General features: G+C 39.0%; 2 protein-coding genes across 3 annotated transcripts in view; one reads left to right on the plus strand and one right to left on the minus strand.

Moving 5' to 3' along the window:
• Positions 1-6,120, minus strand: part of veph1 (ventricular zone expressed PH domain-containing 1) — a 70,523-nt gene extending 64,403 nt beyond the window's left edge. The window contains exons 1-2 of one of the 2 annotated variants that reach the window (XM_061046245.1): positions 5,992-6,120; positions 5,833-5,903 (exon numbers count right to left, since the gene is read on the minus strand). The gene's annotated coding sequence lies outside the window, so the exon portion shown is untranslated. The remainder of the gene's footprint in view (positions 1-5,832; positions 5,904-5,991) is intronic. The other variant, XM_061046246.1, reaches the window with a different exon arrangement.
• Positions 6,121-8,669: 2,549 nt separating this feature from the next.
• LOC132980248 (lysosomal amino acid transporter 1 homolog) lies at positions 8,670-17,028 on the plus strand. Its single transcript, XM_061046261.1, has 9 exons — positions 8,670-8,815; positions 9,129-9,176; positions 9,262-9,498; positions 9,904-10,033; positions 10,560-10,647; positions 11,495-11,604; positions 11,851-11,952; positions 12,913-13,098; positions 13,587-17,028. The coding sequence occupies exons 3-9, from the start codon at positions 9,296-9,298 to the stop codon at positions 13,701-13,703; spliced, it is 936 nt and encodes a 311-aa protein (XP_060902244.1). The 5' UTR covers positions 8,670-8,815; positions 9,129-9,176; positions 9,262-9,295; the 3' UTR covers positions 13,704-17,028.
• The last annotated feature ends 1,449 nt before the right edge of the window (positions 17,029-18,477 follow it).

The raw sequence follows: 18,477 nt of genomic DNA on the forward strand, positions 1-18,477 counted from the left end.
TTCAAAATTCAAAACAGAATTTACTTGAACAATCTTGTACTTCTTGGAATGAATCCAAAAATGAGTTTTCATTTCTTAATATGTTTTTAAGTATTGATAACACTACAATGAAATTGTTCATAATGACTGTAGTTAATCTCATGGTTCAATGAGAAAGACATTAAGTGTTATGAATGGAGTTTGAGTTCAGTAAATTCAAATGCACTGTGTTAATCATTATTTCTGTTTCTGTGAAACTCAATCAAACATTAAAGCATTAACACTACATGGGGAACCGGAAGGGCAGAGGGGACTTTAACCACACACACACACACACACCCATGCTAGAAATATATTTCAAGACATACACATACAGTCCTGAAAGCAGCCACCCAGCTTGTCTGTTGCCTGCTTTCAGAAGATGAACAGCTAAGCATATGTATCTGTGTCATTGTCTGCTCCCTGCGTCCCCTTTCTCTGTACAATCAGACGTCAACTCGTTCTCACAATGTTTCTCTGAAGTCACACTGCAGCCGGCACAGGCTACACCAAAGGATGGCACAAAGCATGGCACTTGGGAGACCGCTATCGGTCCTGCCAAGCTGGTGACTGCCATGGAAACACGCCCATTGCCGGGATACCACATCAGGAATTCTTATTGGTCCAAGCCAGGCTGCTGGGACCAGAATGACAAAACATATTTGGTACCAATGCAGTTTAATACAAGTGTCCAGCAATCAATCTTCCTCAATTAAAGGTTAAACTTTATGAGAGACTTTAATATGTGTTTGAATTTTTTTTGAGCTGCATTGTGACGTTGCTGCTAACCTGTATTGCATTAAACATAGCAGAGATTTAATATCCCCCAACCAATAAATAATGGGGGCACTAAGATGTATATTTATCAGGCAATCAAGAATTGCACAAATTCAGAGAGTAGATAAGGGGATGGAAACAAAAAAAAAGTGACAAAAGAGAAAAAAAAACCGGCATCACCAGGAGAAAAGGAGGAATGACAGTTGGACACATTCACACTCAGACAGAAAAAGAGACAGAGAGCGTCAGAGGAGCAGACAGACACAGAGAGGCAGACAGAGAGAGGTGGATAATGTTTCGCTGTCCTAAATTCTCTGTGTAACCCTTAGACAATACTCATACTGACATGCCTTTATTCTACCTGAATGCCTCACATGCACTCTTATTACACACATACACCTGAACAGCTCTAAATGCAGTGAAGTATACTCTACATGCATCCTCTCTCGCCTCCCCAAAGAACTGTTGTTCATTTACTGTATCATATCCTGCTCCCTGCTCTCACTATGTCACAACCCTCCTGAGTGACTTAGTGACTGAGCGGCCTGGTGTGTGTGTGTGTGTGTGTGTGTGTGTGTGCATACAGGTGTGTGTAATAGCAGAGGAAAAAATGGGACTGAGGAATTTCACTTCTTAAACAATCAGCTAGTTACTATTAATCACCCAGCTACGGCTCAGCTAGCTCAGGAATGTGGCCTTTAAACACACACACACTCACACACAGACATACACTCGTGCACACACACACACACACACACACACACACACACACACACACACACACACACACATTAAAAGTCAGTCTTATTGGCTGGTCTTTACTTGTATTTTATGATACACACTTTAACTACTTCACAGTTTTCAGAGGAGTATAAGTGTTTTCATCTCACTTGCTGTCAGTATTTTTCTTTTAAATACTTTTGAAAATACTTTGACAATAATTTAAAGTGACATTCAGCTGAATGTAAAGCTCCAGCAGGCACCCACATGTTGCAAGAGATCTGTGTGAGTGGGCCACTGGGTGAGGGGTGACATGGGGTGTACTTGCTGCAGGGGGGCCTACGTGGGGGGGGGGGGGGGGGGGAGTAGAGGGGAGGGGGGGAGGGCTATGTGAGGACAATGTGACCGAAGGGCCTCACTCTCCTCCTCCACTGCTATTACTGTCTTCACTCAGTGCTCTCAGAGAGGGAGAGAGAGGAAACACTGGCTCTTTTGTATGACCTATAAGACAGACCACCACCACACATCTAACCCAGTCCCTCCCCTTCTCTCTCTCTCAGCTCAGTCAGCCCTATCCTTCTGAGTAAGGTGCACCTGCAAGACAGCACAGAGACTCACACACAGAGAGTCTGACACAGACTCAGAGACTCACACACAGACCCACACGCAGACTCACACAGAGAGACTCATACAAATACTTGAGAAAGGGTGAAATGGAGAAACAGAAAGGGACTACAGAGGGACTTCAGAAAAGCCCTGAATTCCACTGTTCTCTCTGCATTACTCCTTTTTGTTTGACTGAATATAAAATGAGAAGCAGAATGTGGATTTAATATTTCTCATCTTTTCTTTCTCTCTCTCTTTCTTTATGCCACACTTAAATGAAGTTCCTGGTCGATTGCTTTTTCTATTTTTCAGTCTTTACTTATGCACATAGTTATTATGTGGATTTGAGAGAGAAGTAGGAGAAGGAGGAGGAGGGATTTTGGAGTAGTTTCAGGCTCAACCTTTTTGGAAAGCTGCTATTCAAAAAAGTGTTTGAAGTTCCACATCTCACACCATTAGGACAAAGATACGCATCCCCAACTGCCTACAGTTTGCTATCTTTGAGGCTACTGGGATCTTCTGTCGCTTTAACTATACTGTAAAGATGACATATTATCTTTGTTGTAGCAAGCACTGTTCACTTTGATCATTTAGTTTTATATGCAGACAGAAGGCACAAAACTGCAAACCCAAAACTGAAAGCTGCATGGTTAAAGATCCAACTGTAGTCAAAGATTTATGATATTTTGGGGAAAGTTTTAGGCTATCCTGGAATCTTTGACCTAATAGTCAAATGAGAAATATGAGCTGGTGTGAACAGTAAAACTATACACTCACCTTGCTTCCATGACTAGTTTTTCCCCTATGAAACGCACTTACTTTTCCATTGAGAGTACATGTTTGAACGATGTTGAAAACTAAATAGTAAACACATTGAGACATAAGCATGAACATGCTCATTTTAATAATAGTTCCATCTATATAATGCAAAAGGTCCAAAAGTCCTCAAAGATAATTAGCTAACAGGGGAATTAAAACGAAAACAATACATTCGTCTGTAATACCTCATGTTTGGGTCTTCAGATAACTTTTTTGACAAATCCCCATCAGACATCTATTGTCTGTGATACTTTGATAAAAAGCTGCTTAGGTTGATAGTATTTTCTATAACTGGGCCAATCGGTTATGTAAGTGATGCCATGAATTTCATGAATAAGTAAGATGAATAAGTGGCAAAGAAGACATTCCCTGCTGACTTTAGAAAAAGATCCCCACTGCTGCAAAGAACTCAAGTTAAGAATGATAGACGCCCCAAGTTTTAGCTTATCAACATACTGGAGTGAACTGTTTAATATAGTGTTTGTGTGTGTTTGTTTGTGGGAGTGTGGGGGGGGGGGGTTCTTCATTATTTATGCCCTACAGTAATGCAGCTGTGCAGTGCAGATTGGGGAATTAGAGTAAGTCAGGAGCTAGAGAAAATAGCTACTGTAAAAGACGCTGAAGTCACTGGGAAATAAATAAAGACAAGACTTGTAAATATGCAAGAGACAGAGAGGGAAAACACCGGCCAAAAAACTCTTTCTCTCACTCATTCATGAGAGCGGGCACCATCGACCTGATAAGGGAAACCAGAACCAGACCACAGGAGCACTAAATCTGACACACATGAATACCACAGTAACTAATGCAGAATGAGAAGACATGGTCTAAGTAGCAAAGCAATAAGTTAAAGATAGTACTGACACACTGACTGACTTGTGTTGTGCATGTGTGGCCTGTTAATGAGCTCATCAATGACATTTGTGCTATGAGTATCTTCCATTTGCTATGAGTATCTTCCACTAATTATGTTGTTTAATTTGATCTGTCTTACTCTTTTATACTTCCATTCATTTGTTTCTTCTTCAACAGGAATGCTGCCATACACCATTCAAACTCTCAGCTATAATCCAGACCGGTCACACAAATTATCCTTTGGGAACCACTGTGCAGGATTCATGGGTGAAACTAATTTGAGTCCCAGACAGGCAAAAAAAAAAATGTCATCACCAAAAGAAAATCCCCTTTGAGTGGAAGGTCTCTAGACTGATTTAAGCGGCCTTTAGTGTGTGTTTGTGTTCATACTTGTGGATGTAAGTGTGTGCATGTGTCTCTGCAGGCATAACTGTGTCAAATGGCAGTAAACCAGACCCAAAGCAAGGACGTGTGGCTTTTCTGAGCTGTGAGACTCCTAACTGCTGAGAGGATTTCCATAGCAGAGAGGGAGAGTGCTGGTCGGAGTAGTGCATTACTGCCAAATTCACGCAGATTTTCTAAACCATTCATTATTCATTACTCCCCACTGCCTTTTCCGGCCCAAACTCAGACCCTTTCCCTGAGAGCTGCTGAACAGAGCACATAGGTTGGACCCAAGAGTGAAGGATCAAAGGAATAAATTCAGTGCCTAAAATGTTTTTTTTTTTAAAGTGAGCTGCTTTCAAATATACTAAACTAAATGCATGTTTAATACGTTTCTAAGTTTAGAAATCATCACCAAGATGTCCCGCTTCCTGGGTGAGTATATGGTTTAAATAAGTAATTAAGTGTACGATTAATTCATGCTTTCTCCTGCCATGTATATAGTCCTATGTCTTCAGCGCATGGAAATGCAGCGATGGACAAGAGATAATCCCACTTAAACTGCGTTTAGCCATCGTTTTATAGAAAAACTGACAGAGTCTGCTAGTTCCAAGATAACACAAGTCACATGACAAATCAAATACTTTGAATCAAGAATAAAGTACCTGCGCTTAGGTATGCTCTTAGGTATGCTCTTAGGTCATTACAGGCTGGAAATAAGAACGCAAAGTCATATATAGTTTCCATATGTGTCCTCCCCTGCAAAGGACAGACGGCTTCATCCAAGAAAATGCCAGATTTGGCAGGGTAGGAATGAAAGGAAATGAATGAGAACATGGATGAATTGCAGTTTTAGAATAAAGATAGCAACATTTTTGCACACACATTGTGGTTTAAATTAAACTGTGGACGAAAATGTATTTTTTATACTTTTTTTTCTTCTTTTTTTTATACAACTAGTGTTCCTTTAGTCTTTTTACAATCCAGACAGTATAATTCCTTCCCGGGACATCAGCATCTGTCTGTCTGTGACCTTGAGGAGTGTCACACCCCCAACCCCTCCCTCTCTGAATTCTCACAAGAGGCATGAAGCAACAGTGGATTTCGACTTGGAGAGAGAATTAAGAGAAGAAATGCACAGACTAAATGTAAGTTATGCAACTGAACTTGCCTTTCAAGCTCTTGAGAGCACATTCCACTGTATTTACACCGAAACACAGAGAGAGCGAAAGAGAGAGAGAGAGAAAGAGAGAGAGAGAGAGAGAGAGAGAGGGAGAGAGAGGGGGGGGGGGGTCTAGGAAGTAAGGCTGGTGTAAGTGGCAAATTACTAATGTTTCAACCAAACTTAACCTAATACTCCCCAAAATGACGTTTGGCTGTAGCCTATTCTAAGCTCAGCCTCTACAGGCGTAGTCATTCCTTACAGCAGTCTGTTCAGTCTGTAAATACACCTGTTATCAAAGTACACTATTTAACCCTGTGATAGATTTCAGATAGAGCAATAAGCCCACGATTAGGGTACCCCATGTTATCCGGATGCACCTGCGCTCTTTCCTGAGTAGTCTCTTCTCATTTATATTATATTTAGCCTACTAAATGTTTTAGTGAACCTCTAGGAAAGCACATCATTGTTCTGACAAAAAAAGCTTTCACCTAATCCAGTCAACTTTCCCGACATCACGGAATGTGGGTGGCAAAGCATGCATTGAGCCCGGCAACGAGTCCTGTCCACAATACAGAATAACATGCAACATGAAGAAAAAAAAAATGCGATTCATTTCCTATCAGCACCTACAGCGTCGAAAAGCTTACCTGCTCCGTGCATGACGAGGGCACCTGGACTTCGAGTATCTTTGTTCAGTAGCCTACCTCCAAACCGCGGTGAAGAAGCGGCACATAGCAACAGAAATTACCCCTGTACGGCTGCAAGTTCCCCCTTAGAGAAAGACTTGAACCGCCGCCACCATTGGAAAGCGCGCCATCGTGCGGCCGATGAGAGCGCGCGACTCAACAGGTGCATAAAGGGAGGGACAGGTTGCTGCCTTCAAGTACTTCAGGAAAATATAGTGATTTGCATGACTTTTGTAAATTAACGAAGCAGCTGAAATGTGGTCACGCACTTTTAGCAGTAAGCAGGGGCGCCTCCAGGAACTCCGGGCCCCATGAAAAGATCTCACATTGGGCCCCTACCACGGCCCAAACTAACCCGGAAAATGTCTATCACCGCACCTCTACAAATGACCCGTAAAAACTTTGAACAACTATGCTTTGTTTTACACCCTGAAAATGGAAGATAAATAATCACTGTAATATTTCCTCATAGTTTAAAAATAACTTAAACTTTGTAATATACACGCCTTTCAGACAGTTGAAGCAGGGGGGGAGAGGGGCCTTTGAGACAGACTCCACATTTTTTCCAGAAAGGAATTCTGAATGTTTGTTTATTTATTCAGACAATTTTAGTTATCTTATTGCGGTTATAACTTAGAGAAAAAAGCGAAATAAGAAATACATTTTTATTTCAGGCCCATGAAGGGCCCCCCCTCCCCACTGGGGCCCTGGGTAGTCAGTCCCACTTGTCCCCCCACTACGACGCCCCTGGCAGTAAGGCTAGTAGGCTATCGCTAATTACAGTTAAATGTTGTGTAAAATACTTGATGTGCTGTAGCCTATTATTGATGTCCTAATTTCATTTTATGTGCAATAACATTCATGGTGTAAAATATCTAATGTGCAATATGTATGATGCTATAACATCTCTCGTGCAATAATATTTAGCCTATGACGCTATACCAGTTCATGTGCAGTACTAATTAACTAATTATTGTGCATAACATTGAATGTGCAATTATAAACATTATGCAATGAAATTAAACACGCAATTAAAATCATGGTACAATACCATTTAATGTGCAATAGCTGAATATTCTTCTACGGTGCAATAATACTCAAATGTCCTACAGCACTGATGACTGCACTGAGTAGGCTTTTTCCACTCAATACTTTTATTTTGACCTTTTTTATTTAAAGCTTTTATGGATGGACATGTGTGATGAAGAATGCATGTGATGTTCTTTTTTGTTTTTAGAGATGCACAGGCACAGCAAATTTCATTTCACAGGGACAATGAAGGGTTTGTTTTTATATTTAAAAAAATAAACATTGAACCGACACTTAATTACTGTATACTCTAACATATTTCTTTTATTATTATTTGGGTTTTTTTTTGTTGCCATTTAATAGTTTAAATTCTGATCCAATCCTCCTCGACATTTACAATAAGACATTGAAAGCAGCATGGTACCACTGGGATTGAGAGATACACGGATGGTGATCAGATATAATGACTAAACCAAGTTTTTTTTCAAATCTCTTCTCCCAGCTTACATCTAGGCCTCTTTAATATTTTCTTGAGTGCCATAATGGGTCTACCATCAGCAAGTTGATAGCTAAGAGGAATAGATAGATTTGCCTGTTTCTGTAAAAACAACAGATGGTCCTGGAAAAAATAGCTGTAAGTTATAAAAATAAAATTAAAATTAAAAAATGATTCTATAATTATTGGAGTGATTTATATCATCAGTTATAAAAGTAGTGGTTGCTTATTGGCAGAACAGCAGTAGTGGCATTGTTACAATTAAAACAGCACATACATCCAGGCTAATATAAGACATTGTATGAGGGTTCTACCAAAAAATATATATATTTTTCACACTATTGTTTTAGATTTTATGAATTATTATGAGTGTATGATGTATGACAGCCATATTTATCCATTAAATCAGCTCCCGTAAGAACGCACTGACAATTCCTCCATGTGATCAGTAGGTGGCGACATTTTCACACAAGTTATCCATCTGGATCTGAGATGTGCAGTTTCCGGCACACCAGTGTACCGGTAATAAAAATTGGTGGAGAATCCAAAGCCTTCAAAATAAAAGCACATAATTAGTTACTTCCAAGCGCTTCCAAGGCTTTTTAAGTTTGTAAATGAAAATCCCCATTGACTATTGGGACTTTTAGATTGAAATCAAATCATAATTGAAAAAAAGGAGAGAAAAGTAGAGCACGTTTTGAAATTCCTAGGCATGTCTGATGAATTAAAGCTATATGTTATCTTTCTCAGAAGCACAAACAGCTGTAATATAATAATGCCATGAAAACATTTAAGTTGAATATCTTCTGTCTTTTTAAACTATATTTTACATTTTACTAAGAACAGAATAAACCAATTTGTCGTACTTCTTCATGGAAGCATCCTTTTTAAGAGCCAGAGCTAGGTGTGTAAGCCTTTTGTGAGTTTAAAATATACTTCAATTAAATAGCTGTCCAACATTTGTGACTGTACTGGTTATCTTTCATTATTGTCCATTTGCTGATGAGTGAAGAAGGTCTTTTTATATATAAAAAAAATAGTCTGTCAGGGTATTATTTTGAAAGGGCTTCACAGGATATAGTAATGTCATTGAGGATGTTTTGACACTGGGACCACGAGCGATGAATGACAACATTGAGAAGTAGCTAATCAGTATTGTTCTTTTAATGGAAATACTTAGACAGGAATGTGCGGGGATGTCGATGAGCTGTACGCAGATCCACAAACACTCTGTAATCTGCATCGAGTCCACTTCTTCCGGTGAGTGGAAGCTAATAGAAGAGCAGATTTTGTCCATCTCTGATTGTTAGCATCTTTTATCCCCAAGTCTAATGCAAATTTTCCCGAACAGTGATTTGACCAATTGGAAAAGCAAAAGCAGATTAAGAGTTTTAAAAAAATAGACAGATGTGGTTTGGGGAAGTATGGGCATTATTAATCATTTCTGATTTACTCTAACGCAGTTTTTTAACACTTTTCATTTGCACACATCATCTGGCTGGTGTCATTGTTTATTTGTTTTATGTTACTCTGCCCATGCCTGATATTTTGATCTATTGTTACTGTCTTGCAGACTCGTCAAATGACAGAACATGTCATCTCCACACATGTATTTTATGAGGTAGGTAGGTGTGTCATACCGGCTTTCATCAGGTTTGGTTCTTGTTGCCAGTATAAACACACATCTACTTACTGTCTGGAGGCAGCGCCTGCAGCTAGTCAAGCAGCCTGTACCTCGCTATGGCCACCGCGGGCTTCCCCAGGAAGAGTGTGGACGTGGCCGGAGTTAACTTGACAGTTCCAGCTGTGGGCCGGCCTGTGTGTGTCAACGGGACACCGTGGATCCTGTACCTGCTGGAGGAGTGTGTGGATAATGTGTGGGAGTACTGCAGCGTTGTGATAGGACTGGTATCCATGTTCTGTTTTCTGCTGTCCACTTTGCCGTAAGTAGTAAAGCTACTGTGATTTCATTGTCTTCACCAAGTGTTAAAGTTTGAGGTAGAACTCGGTGCTCAGTAATACTCCCCCCTTAGGTGCATGTGTGATTGGAACCCACACTTTTCCATTAGTGGGACAAAAAAAGACCCGTGTTAGAATCAATGTGTTTATATGCAATTGTTGTCATTTTGGTTAACAACAATTACTTATTATAATTTGGTCCACCACATAATATTTCATGTTTGATTTATTTTTAGTTTGTCATTTTTTAACATTGAAAAGTAACTGGAAATCATACAAAAATTACAAGAAAACAACCTCACCCACTGTACTCATTTTTTTTTTTTTTTTAAGAGCATTTGTGATTATGGAACTAATTTGATCTTATTTGTTTCTGTCTATGTCTATAGGCAGGTCTATGAGGCATATAGGAATGGTAAAGTAGAGGAGGCCATGTCTTTTGGCTTTCTTATCTTCCTCTTCAGTGGAGACCTGACCAGCTTTGCGGGCTGCTACCTCACCAGCCAGCTTCCCATCCAGGTAAACGCACATGCAAACACACACACACACACACACACACACACACACACACACACACACACACACACACACACACACACACCACACTCGTAGGTTAAAAGCCATCTGCATCGACTGGGTGGCCCAAGAAAGTGGGACAAAGGGAGAATAAGAAAGAGAGATGGATAGAGACAAATAGACAGACAGGGATACATTCTCACACAAAAACAACAATAGGTGTTACAGGCTTATGTTTAAAATGACATCATAGTCGTAAAATGTTTCTAATTGTAGCAGTTGGAGTCAAATAGTTCAACAGCAGCAGTGAGTCCCAAACGATGATCACAGAAACCTGCCGGATAAATGAGCTCAAAAGCATTAATGGAACATATATGCATCCTTCTTTGCACATTCACTGGAGTACAACAGGCAAACCCAAGCACCTACACAAGGTTATTCTCATGCACACACACAGGCAAATTAACACTTTTCTACCCATAATAGACATGATATAACCTTTGAATTCCCTTAACTATCCCTTTTTCAGGTGGTCACAGTGGTGTTCTACATCTTCACAGACCTGATCCTCGTCTCTCAGTTTCTCTACTATAAGATCAAGAACAGCTCCAGCAGAAGTAAGCCCTTACAATGTTTCTGTATGTAATGTATTTTTACACATTCATTCCATATATTTTTTTTTACCTTAATGATAGGATTTTATTTGAAACTGAACTACTTCTGTATATATTTTTACAATAATTGTTGAAAAACACAATTTTAATTATTTTAAAATTGTATTCGTTTTTTGGAAAGCATCTCACGTCCCCCCCTCTTGGTGGCCCGTAGCCCCTGGGGGGTCCTGTCCCACACTTTAGGTACCAGTGATCTAGACGATACACAAGATATCTAAAAATGCAACTCTGGAATGAATTCTAATGTAATACTTTAGACGGTAATAATACTGATTTTAAAAAGCTGAATCTGGTGTTATTTTTGATGGCAGATTTCACAAAAAGTAAAAAAAAAAAAAAAAAAATCAGTCAAGTTCTATCTTCATGGTTTGATAATAATCATCCCCTCAGACAAACTGAGATTATGTTGATAAAAAATCCTCCTTAACGAAACGTAAACCTGCTAATGAACGATTCCTAAAACAGACATTTAACAACATGATGTGGGATTATAACAGGAACTGAAAAATCATGTTTCTCTACTATGAAATGAATAAAAGAGCCACCTAACTGTACTTACTGTAGACATGACAGGTACAGTTAAAGCAGTCATACATCTATGAGTGGTTAACATGAACTCATTTAGATAGTTCATGACTCCTACTTAGAGTAGAACAATTTGTAGAAACTCTATGTATGAGGCTGTGGACTGAGTATCAGCTAATGCAAATAGTTGGATTTTATTATTTGTCTTATTTGTACTGTGTGCCTTCACTGTTTGTTCTTTGTGTTGTGTTTGTGTGTACCCTAGAGAGCCCTTTTCTGAAGTGGATGTGCTTCATGTGGTGTGGCGCTGCTTCAATCATTCTCCTTGCTTTACCCAAACTCCTCATAGATAACAGTCCAACTTTAGACACCCAGGTAGGCTTGTGTCCACTTTCTACTGTACATATTTGCATTGGTTATTGTTTGTGTGGTGCATTATTTGCCTGGATATCTTAAGCCTTAATTAATAAATATTAGTCTCCTTTTTTGAGGGGAGATTGTAATTGTTTAGTTACCATTTGGAATTGCAACCTTTTGACTCATTCCCCTTTTCTCTCACTCCTCTCTCACTCCTTCTCGCTCTTTCTCTCTCTATTCCTCTATGTATCCTCATCCTCGCAGAGCCCTCCTACCTCTAGATCAGTGGAAATCACCGGCTATATCTGTGGATACCTGGCATCAGTCTTCTACCTTTGCTCCCGTTTCCCCCAGCTCTATAAAAATGTAAGTCCGATGTGTCCTTCTCTCTCTGTCATCTGGCTACACATGTGAGAAGTGCCATCTCGACGGGAGATCTTGGACACGGTGTCTGATCTAAGGGGGTCCATGGAAAATGATCTTATTGTCTATTAGTCATAAACACGCACTCAATTTGTGTGTTTGTAGAGGGGGGCAGGATTTGTGTATTTGTATACACACAAAATGTGTGAATAAATGAGAAGCAGAAGTTAAAGACAATAGTGCAGTTGTGCTGAAGAAACAGCATGGCTTGACTAAAGCTATTAACGACCAGAGGGGATCATCTAAAAGTCTGTAGACCATGCTGGAGAAACTCCTGGAGACACACACGCACACACACAAACACACACACAAACACATTTTCCTTGACTTATGATTCATTTTCAAGTCAGATTTGGTTTTCTAATGCCAAAGTTACTTATCCATTTTCCATAACTGTTATTTATAATTCATCTCAGTGATACTATGGCAAACACTGGCTGGTTTTCTAGTTTAGTTTGAGCCCATATAGTAAACGCACGGGTATTATCATTGTGTTGCCAGGCAACATTTTAGTCTCTTACACATTCATCTCACTGGCTGCATCAGAATATTCAAATCGCCTCTCAAAATTAAAATGTTAAAATGTTAAACAAAAGAGGGTAAATGCTTTTTGTCTGCTTATTTGTAGCTACACTGACAAACCACAGAAGAATATGTGGACAGTGTTAGATGTGCAATGCTACAGACTAGTTCATAGAATGAACTCATTGTTCATGGTCACTTCAGCGGACTTCAGTGAACCAACAGTACATAGCCTCTCTCTGATTGTGACTTTCACCTCAGCGGTTAGCTGGATGACATTATAGCCTCTGACAACATAAACAATGCTCACAACTCAAGTGTTGGTAACTGTTCTGCAGTTGGTTCATTGATTAAATGCTGTTTTCTTTGTATGTAATCCAGTTCCAGCGACAGTCCACAGAGGGCACCTCCTACCTGCTGTTCGCCCTGGCTATGATGGGTAACGGGACATACGGGCTGAGCGTCGTCGTTGTCCTTCCTGCACTGAGGGGCTCAAAACAGTCCTTCATCATCAAACATCTGGCCTGGCTCATCGGCAGCCTGGGAGTGCTCTTACTCGACTTCTTTGTATCCTTTAAATCACAACTCACAGCCACCAAGTCTGTTCAATCTTAAACCTGCATGTGAAAACGTGAAATGGTTATGAGGTTCACCCTTCAACAATGAACTGTGTTTCTATTTGTACACATCCTAAATGTTTACTGTCTTTGGCTTGTCATTTAAGCTCTTTCATATAGTACTGACTGCAAACGATTTGTTTAAGGCTGCAGAAAGCATCTGGTTAGTTTACTGTATCTTGTCATAAAGACTGGAGCCAAGGTTTCCCTCTGCTTCCAGTCTTATGCTGTGCTAACTGGGAGCAGGTCGTAACCTTGTTTATCACATTAGACATTCTCATCTAATACATTGCAAGAAAGGAAATAGTTGTTTTTCCCAAAATGTCACGAACTAGCTAAGAAGACATCGTCTGTGTGTTTTGAGACGGTTTGTCATAACTACTCCTTGTAAAGGAATTCTATGTCTGTATGTCTTCGTTTGAGCCTTAACTTGTTCAGGTGACTCTCCAGTTTATCATGTACAGGAAGAACAAATCTGCCAAAAGCTGCAAACCACTCAGCATCCCAGAGGTGGAGCCATTGCTGTGCGAGGAAGTGGAACTGTCAATGCTATAGGACTCATCATTTGGATCAAGACCCGACTGTCAGTCTGCGGTTTGTTTTGAAATCAAACTGTGGGTTCTTGCTGCTGATTGACTCACTCTTGACAAGTTCAGAAACAGTACAACACTTTGTTGAAGCATTGTAGGTAGCAGCGGGCAATCGCAGTGTGCTTTTTGTAGTCTATTTTTGAGCAGACCGGGGAATGACACGCAGGAAAGGAGCTCAAACCCTGGCTGTCTGGAGAGGTTTACGGCCTCTGTACGTCAGGCCTGCAACTTTAATGCTGGGCCAACCAGCGCCCCATGAGTACAGAACAGTTGATTAATATCTCCACTGGGATCCCTTGATATTTTTATTTGCCATCTTGATCTATCACACCCAAATGAGGAAGATTTAACCCTGGATGTCTTTCCACAAATCCAAGTGTCATAGAACAATGAAGTGCCTGTTACATTTACTATTTTCTGACAGGGTAAATATTGAGATAGAGGACTGCAGTATTATAAAAGGATGCATGTTATGGGACCTTTTTTTTTTTTAACCTGATTTGGTATTTGAGTGGCGTAAACATCCAAGTTTGTCTGCAGGGAACTTTTTCCTTCTACCTGAAAGATGCTCGTTTGACTTCAGGCGTGTTATGGCCTCATTCCTAGTTCAAAGGGATGCTGCATTTCTCTGATGTTTTTGCTCCCCTGATAAAGAAGAGACAGTTTGTGCCTTCAAGACTAAACACGGTCTCAATATGAAAACACTGTATAGCCATTTCAGAGTTTGACTTATTTAAAATTGAAAATAGAGTTATACTAGCTAACGATTAAGAAGTGTGTTTTGTTTTTGTATTTTTCTGATTCAAATTAAAACTACATCTTTATGGCATCCAAAGGCTTTTATTCAAAAAGAGACATGATGGTTAACCGGCTTATTTTAAGATATATCTAAGAATAGGAAAACTAATAGGATATTATTCAGACACTTGTTAAAGTCATGATATACAAAAGTAGAGGTTTCTATCTTATCAGGTTTGTCAAGTCAACTTATAAATAAACCTTCTTAGCTTCATTAAGGTAGTAAAGACAAATAGATGGAGAGCAGAAACAGAAGAGAACAAATCATTGTCCTAATCATGAGCTACAGTAAGCAGACATCCATTGAGATCATTGGTAAAGTTACAAGGACGTCAACGTTGTGTCAAATGTTACACGGTATGTTTGTGATGCTTTCACTCTTCAACAAGAATACCAAACGTACTGATCTGCAGTTTTTCTACCTCAGTATCGTATAATCGTATTTTTCCACAGTGTGTGTTAAGAACGGGCTTGTAATATGAGCACAACGCTTCATGTTCGGTAACAGTCCTTCTGTAAATGAAGGGAAAGTTACCTGAGCCCATGCTGCATTTATTTTGTAGCATCCATCATTTTTTTCATTCTTATTTTGGTCATGTGATCAGTCACAGGGGCTGGGAATCTTTGGATGTCTCACGATTTGATTTGATTTTGATTCTGGGGGGCACGATTCAATTCAGAATCTATTTTGGATTCAAAGCGATTCTGGCTTCATGATTCAAAGTCTATTTTTGAATTGGTATACACTCAGGATCTACTCCAGTCATCTGTGAGACTGGCTGAATTTCTTGCTGCTCCATTTGGCATTCTACTGAGTTAAGAGCTAGCCTTAGCACTTAGCAGGGAGTGACTGATTAGCCACAAAAAAATAATAATCGATTTTTGAAAGTTATGAATCGATTTAAAATCTCAGAAGATAAGAATCTTGATTTTTTACTTAAATCGACTTTTTTTCCCCACCTCTAGTGATCACTTATGTCCAGTTTGGGTCCCTTATCCATGTACTTACAAGAAGAGGCCATAAATCTTGGCGTGGTCTTCGACACCAGTCTCTCATTTAATACTCAGTTGTCCAAAGTGGTGCTGTCTTATTTCAACGATAGCTCAGATTCGTTTTCAAGGTTAGATCCTTTCGTTCTTGTTTAGATTTAGAAGGTCATTCATGCATTCCTCACCCTCAGACTTGATTACTGTTATGCACTGTACTCTAGCATCAGTGAGGGAAGCATTCAAAGGCTACAGTTTGTACAAAATGTTGCTGCTTGGCTTATAACTCCCTCCAGAAGAAGCACATCACTCCTGTTCTTGGTGCTCTTCCCTGGTTACCAGTTAGTTTTAGAATTCATTTTAAGGTTTGAGTTTTAAGTTTTAAAGCCTTACACAGTCAGTCACCATGTTGTTGTTGTGATATTTTACCGCACCTGATTTCTGTCTGAGTTCCTCTGGCAGGAACGTTTGGTTCATTCCTGAATCTCGACTTGTGACAAAAGGTAACGGGGGTTTGAGATGTTTTGGCCCCTAAGCTTTGCAACTCCCTGCCAGAGGATCTCAGATTATGAGCCAAGTCTGTGTCCACTTTTAAATCGTTGCTGAACACTTTCCTTCATCCAAGGGCCTTCTCTTAATTGGTGTGCTTCTTTACCTTTTTATAATTAATTTAATTTATTTTATCTTACTGTGGATTTTTAACTTTTTTACATCACTGCCTACTCTTTGTTGTTTTCCCCCATGTATTGAAATGTTGGCCTGTGTGGCACCTTGCAATTCTGGTTTTGAAAGATGCATTATAAGTATATATATTATTACTTTATTATTATTATTATTATCATTATTAGTATAGGCATTTTTTACCCATAGTCTTTGTAAATTATTTTTGTATTGCATGATTCATACTTTGATACCTTCTCAGTTATTTTCCAAATGAGCCTGATATTATCCTTCTAAGCATAGCACTTAAACCAGCATATTTATAGTTAATATAACTCGCTGCATAATGTAGGACACTTAACTTATTTTTACTTTGAAAGTGACTGTGTTCTTCAGATGTATTTATTGTATCACATTAAAGCTCCTGTGAGATGTTTTTAGCTGGCCATGAGACAGACTGAAATCAATAATAATGCCTCTTTATGACCTACAAAAACAAATTAGACAAACAGCAAGAGGAATAATGATATCTATATTGTAGTTTGTAATGCCTGTAACCCCTGCCAGGGGGGCAGGTATCACACACAGTAATTTACTGTAAGCTGACAAAACAGACCTTTTTTTCTACATGAATGATTCTCAACAAACTAAACATTTTAATGTTTTTTCCGCAAAGATCATCGAGATAGATACAAACGGAAAAATCCTCACAGGAGCTTTAAGAAATACGGCCAGTTTTATTATAAATGTTAGCTCTTTACTTTCCTTATGTAAAAATTCCATATTTATGATCACAAGTGATTATTTATTGTACAAAACTTGAATAAACTGCGGTAGTCTTTGAATACGATTTTTGTCTTTGTTTATGAATGAGAGGTTAATGTAGTGAGTTACATATTACTATATCAATTATTTAGGAGTAAAATAAGTTATATTTAAAGGATAGAAATCAAGCATAGTGTCATGAATGGTTCGGGTTAAGGTTAGAGTTTAAAAAGCTTAAAAAGCAAGTAAAAGACCTTACTCATTGTTATGTTACAAAAAGCAAGTAAAAGACCTTACTCATTGTTATGTTACAAAAAGCAAGTAAAAGACCTTACTCATTGTTATTTCATATTACAAAAGAGCAGGTAAAAAGACCTTACTCATTGTTATATTACAAAGACCCAACGTTAATCAATCATAAGCAGAAGTAACATTTGGCAAAGTTACAGTGGCAAGAAAAAACGTCCTTTTAAGAGGCAGGAATCTTGAGCAAAACCGGGCTTATGATGATCAACCATCTGCAGAAACTGCCACGGGCTTGGAAAATGGGATAGGGGGATATTGGATAAGGTGCAGGCAGAAGGTTAGAGCGTCCAAGCAGGCAGGCCGTCCACCAACGAACCCGAGGAACCTATGAGACACGAGAGCTCAGGAGCTCCCAGGAGAAGATGTGGTTAGTAACTAAGATTTACAGATATTGACTTAATAATTAATAATTATGATTAATAATATGATGTGAATGCACAGAGAGAGAGAGAGAGGTAGGAGCTCAAGGCTGGTCCATACCTGTGCCAAGCCTAACTATAAGATTTATCAAAAAGGACTATTTAAAGTCTATTCTTAAAAGTACAGAGTGTGTCTGCCTGACTGATTCCAAAGGACAGGGGCCTGATAACTGAAGGCTCTACCTCCCATAGTACATTTAGAGACCGTAGGTACCACAAGCACGCCTGCATTCCAGCGTAATGTTCAATTTCCTCAGTTGAATTTTTCACTTCTTAATATGACATAAGATCACAGAATGTGGAAACTACAATTACCTTCTGATTAGTTTAAATCATTCTCATTTATTTTAATGCCACTTTTTACACTTACCAAATGTAATTCTGAAGGTATCATGTTAATTTCTTGTAAAGCCTTGTTTTGCAAACTTTACACAATGTATCTATTAATGATTTAAAATAAAGTATTTTGAAAATGTTAATATTTTTGGGAACCTTTAGACTTGATGAATTGATGTGCACAGTTAGGCTAACTGTTAAACATGCCTGATCCATTAGGGTTACTCATTTTTAACCTAGTCCTATTAAAAAATAATTATAACAGCTCAATTGAATGTTCACATTTATTGTAGGGTTTAGTGCTTCAAATCACTATTTTTGGGTATTTCTTCTATGACGTTTCAAAAGCCCTTTTGTGCATTATATTGTTATTGGTAGACTAAAAGTAGGTCTACCCAACTTTTTTACCCTCGCATTACTTTTTGCTTTTGATCGAGCTCTCTGGTGACCAATTGATATAGTGCGCTC

The sequence above is a fragment of the Labrus mixtus genome, chromosome 9, assembly GCF_963584025.1.
Source record: "Labrus mixtus chromosome 9, fLabMix1.1, whole genome shotgun sequence".
NCBI lineage: Eukaryota > Metazoa > Chordata > Actinopteri > Labriformes > Labridae > Labrus > Labrus mixtus.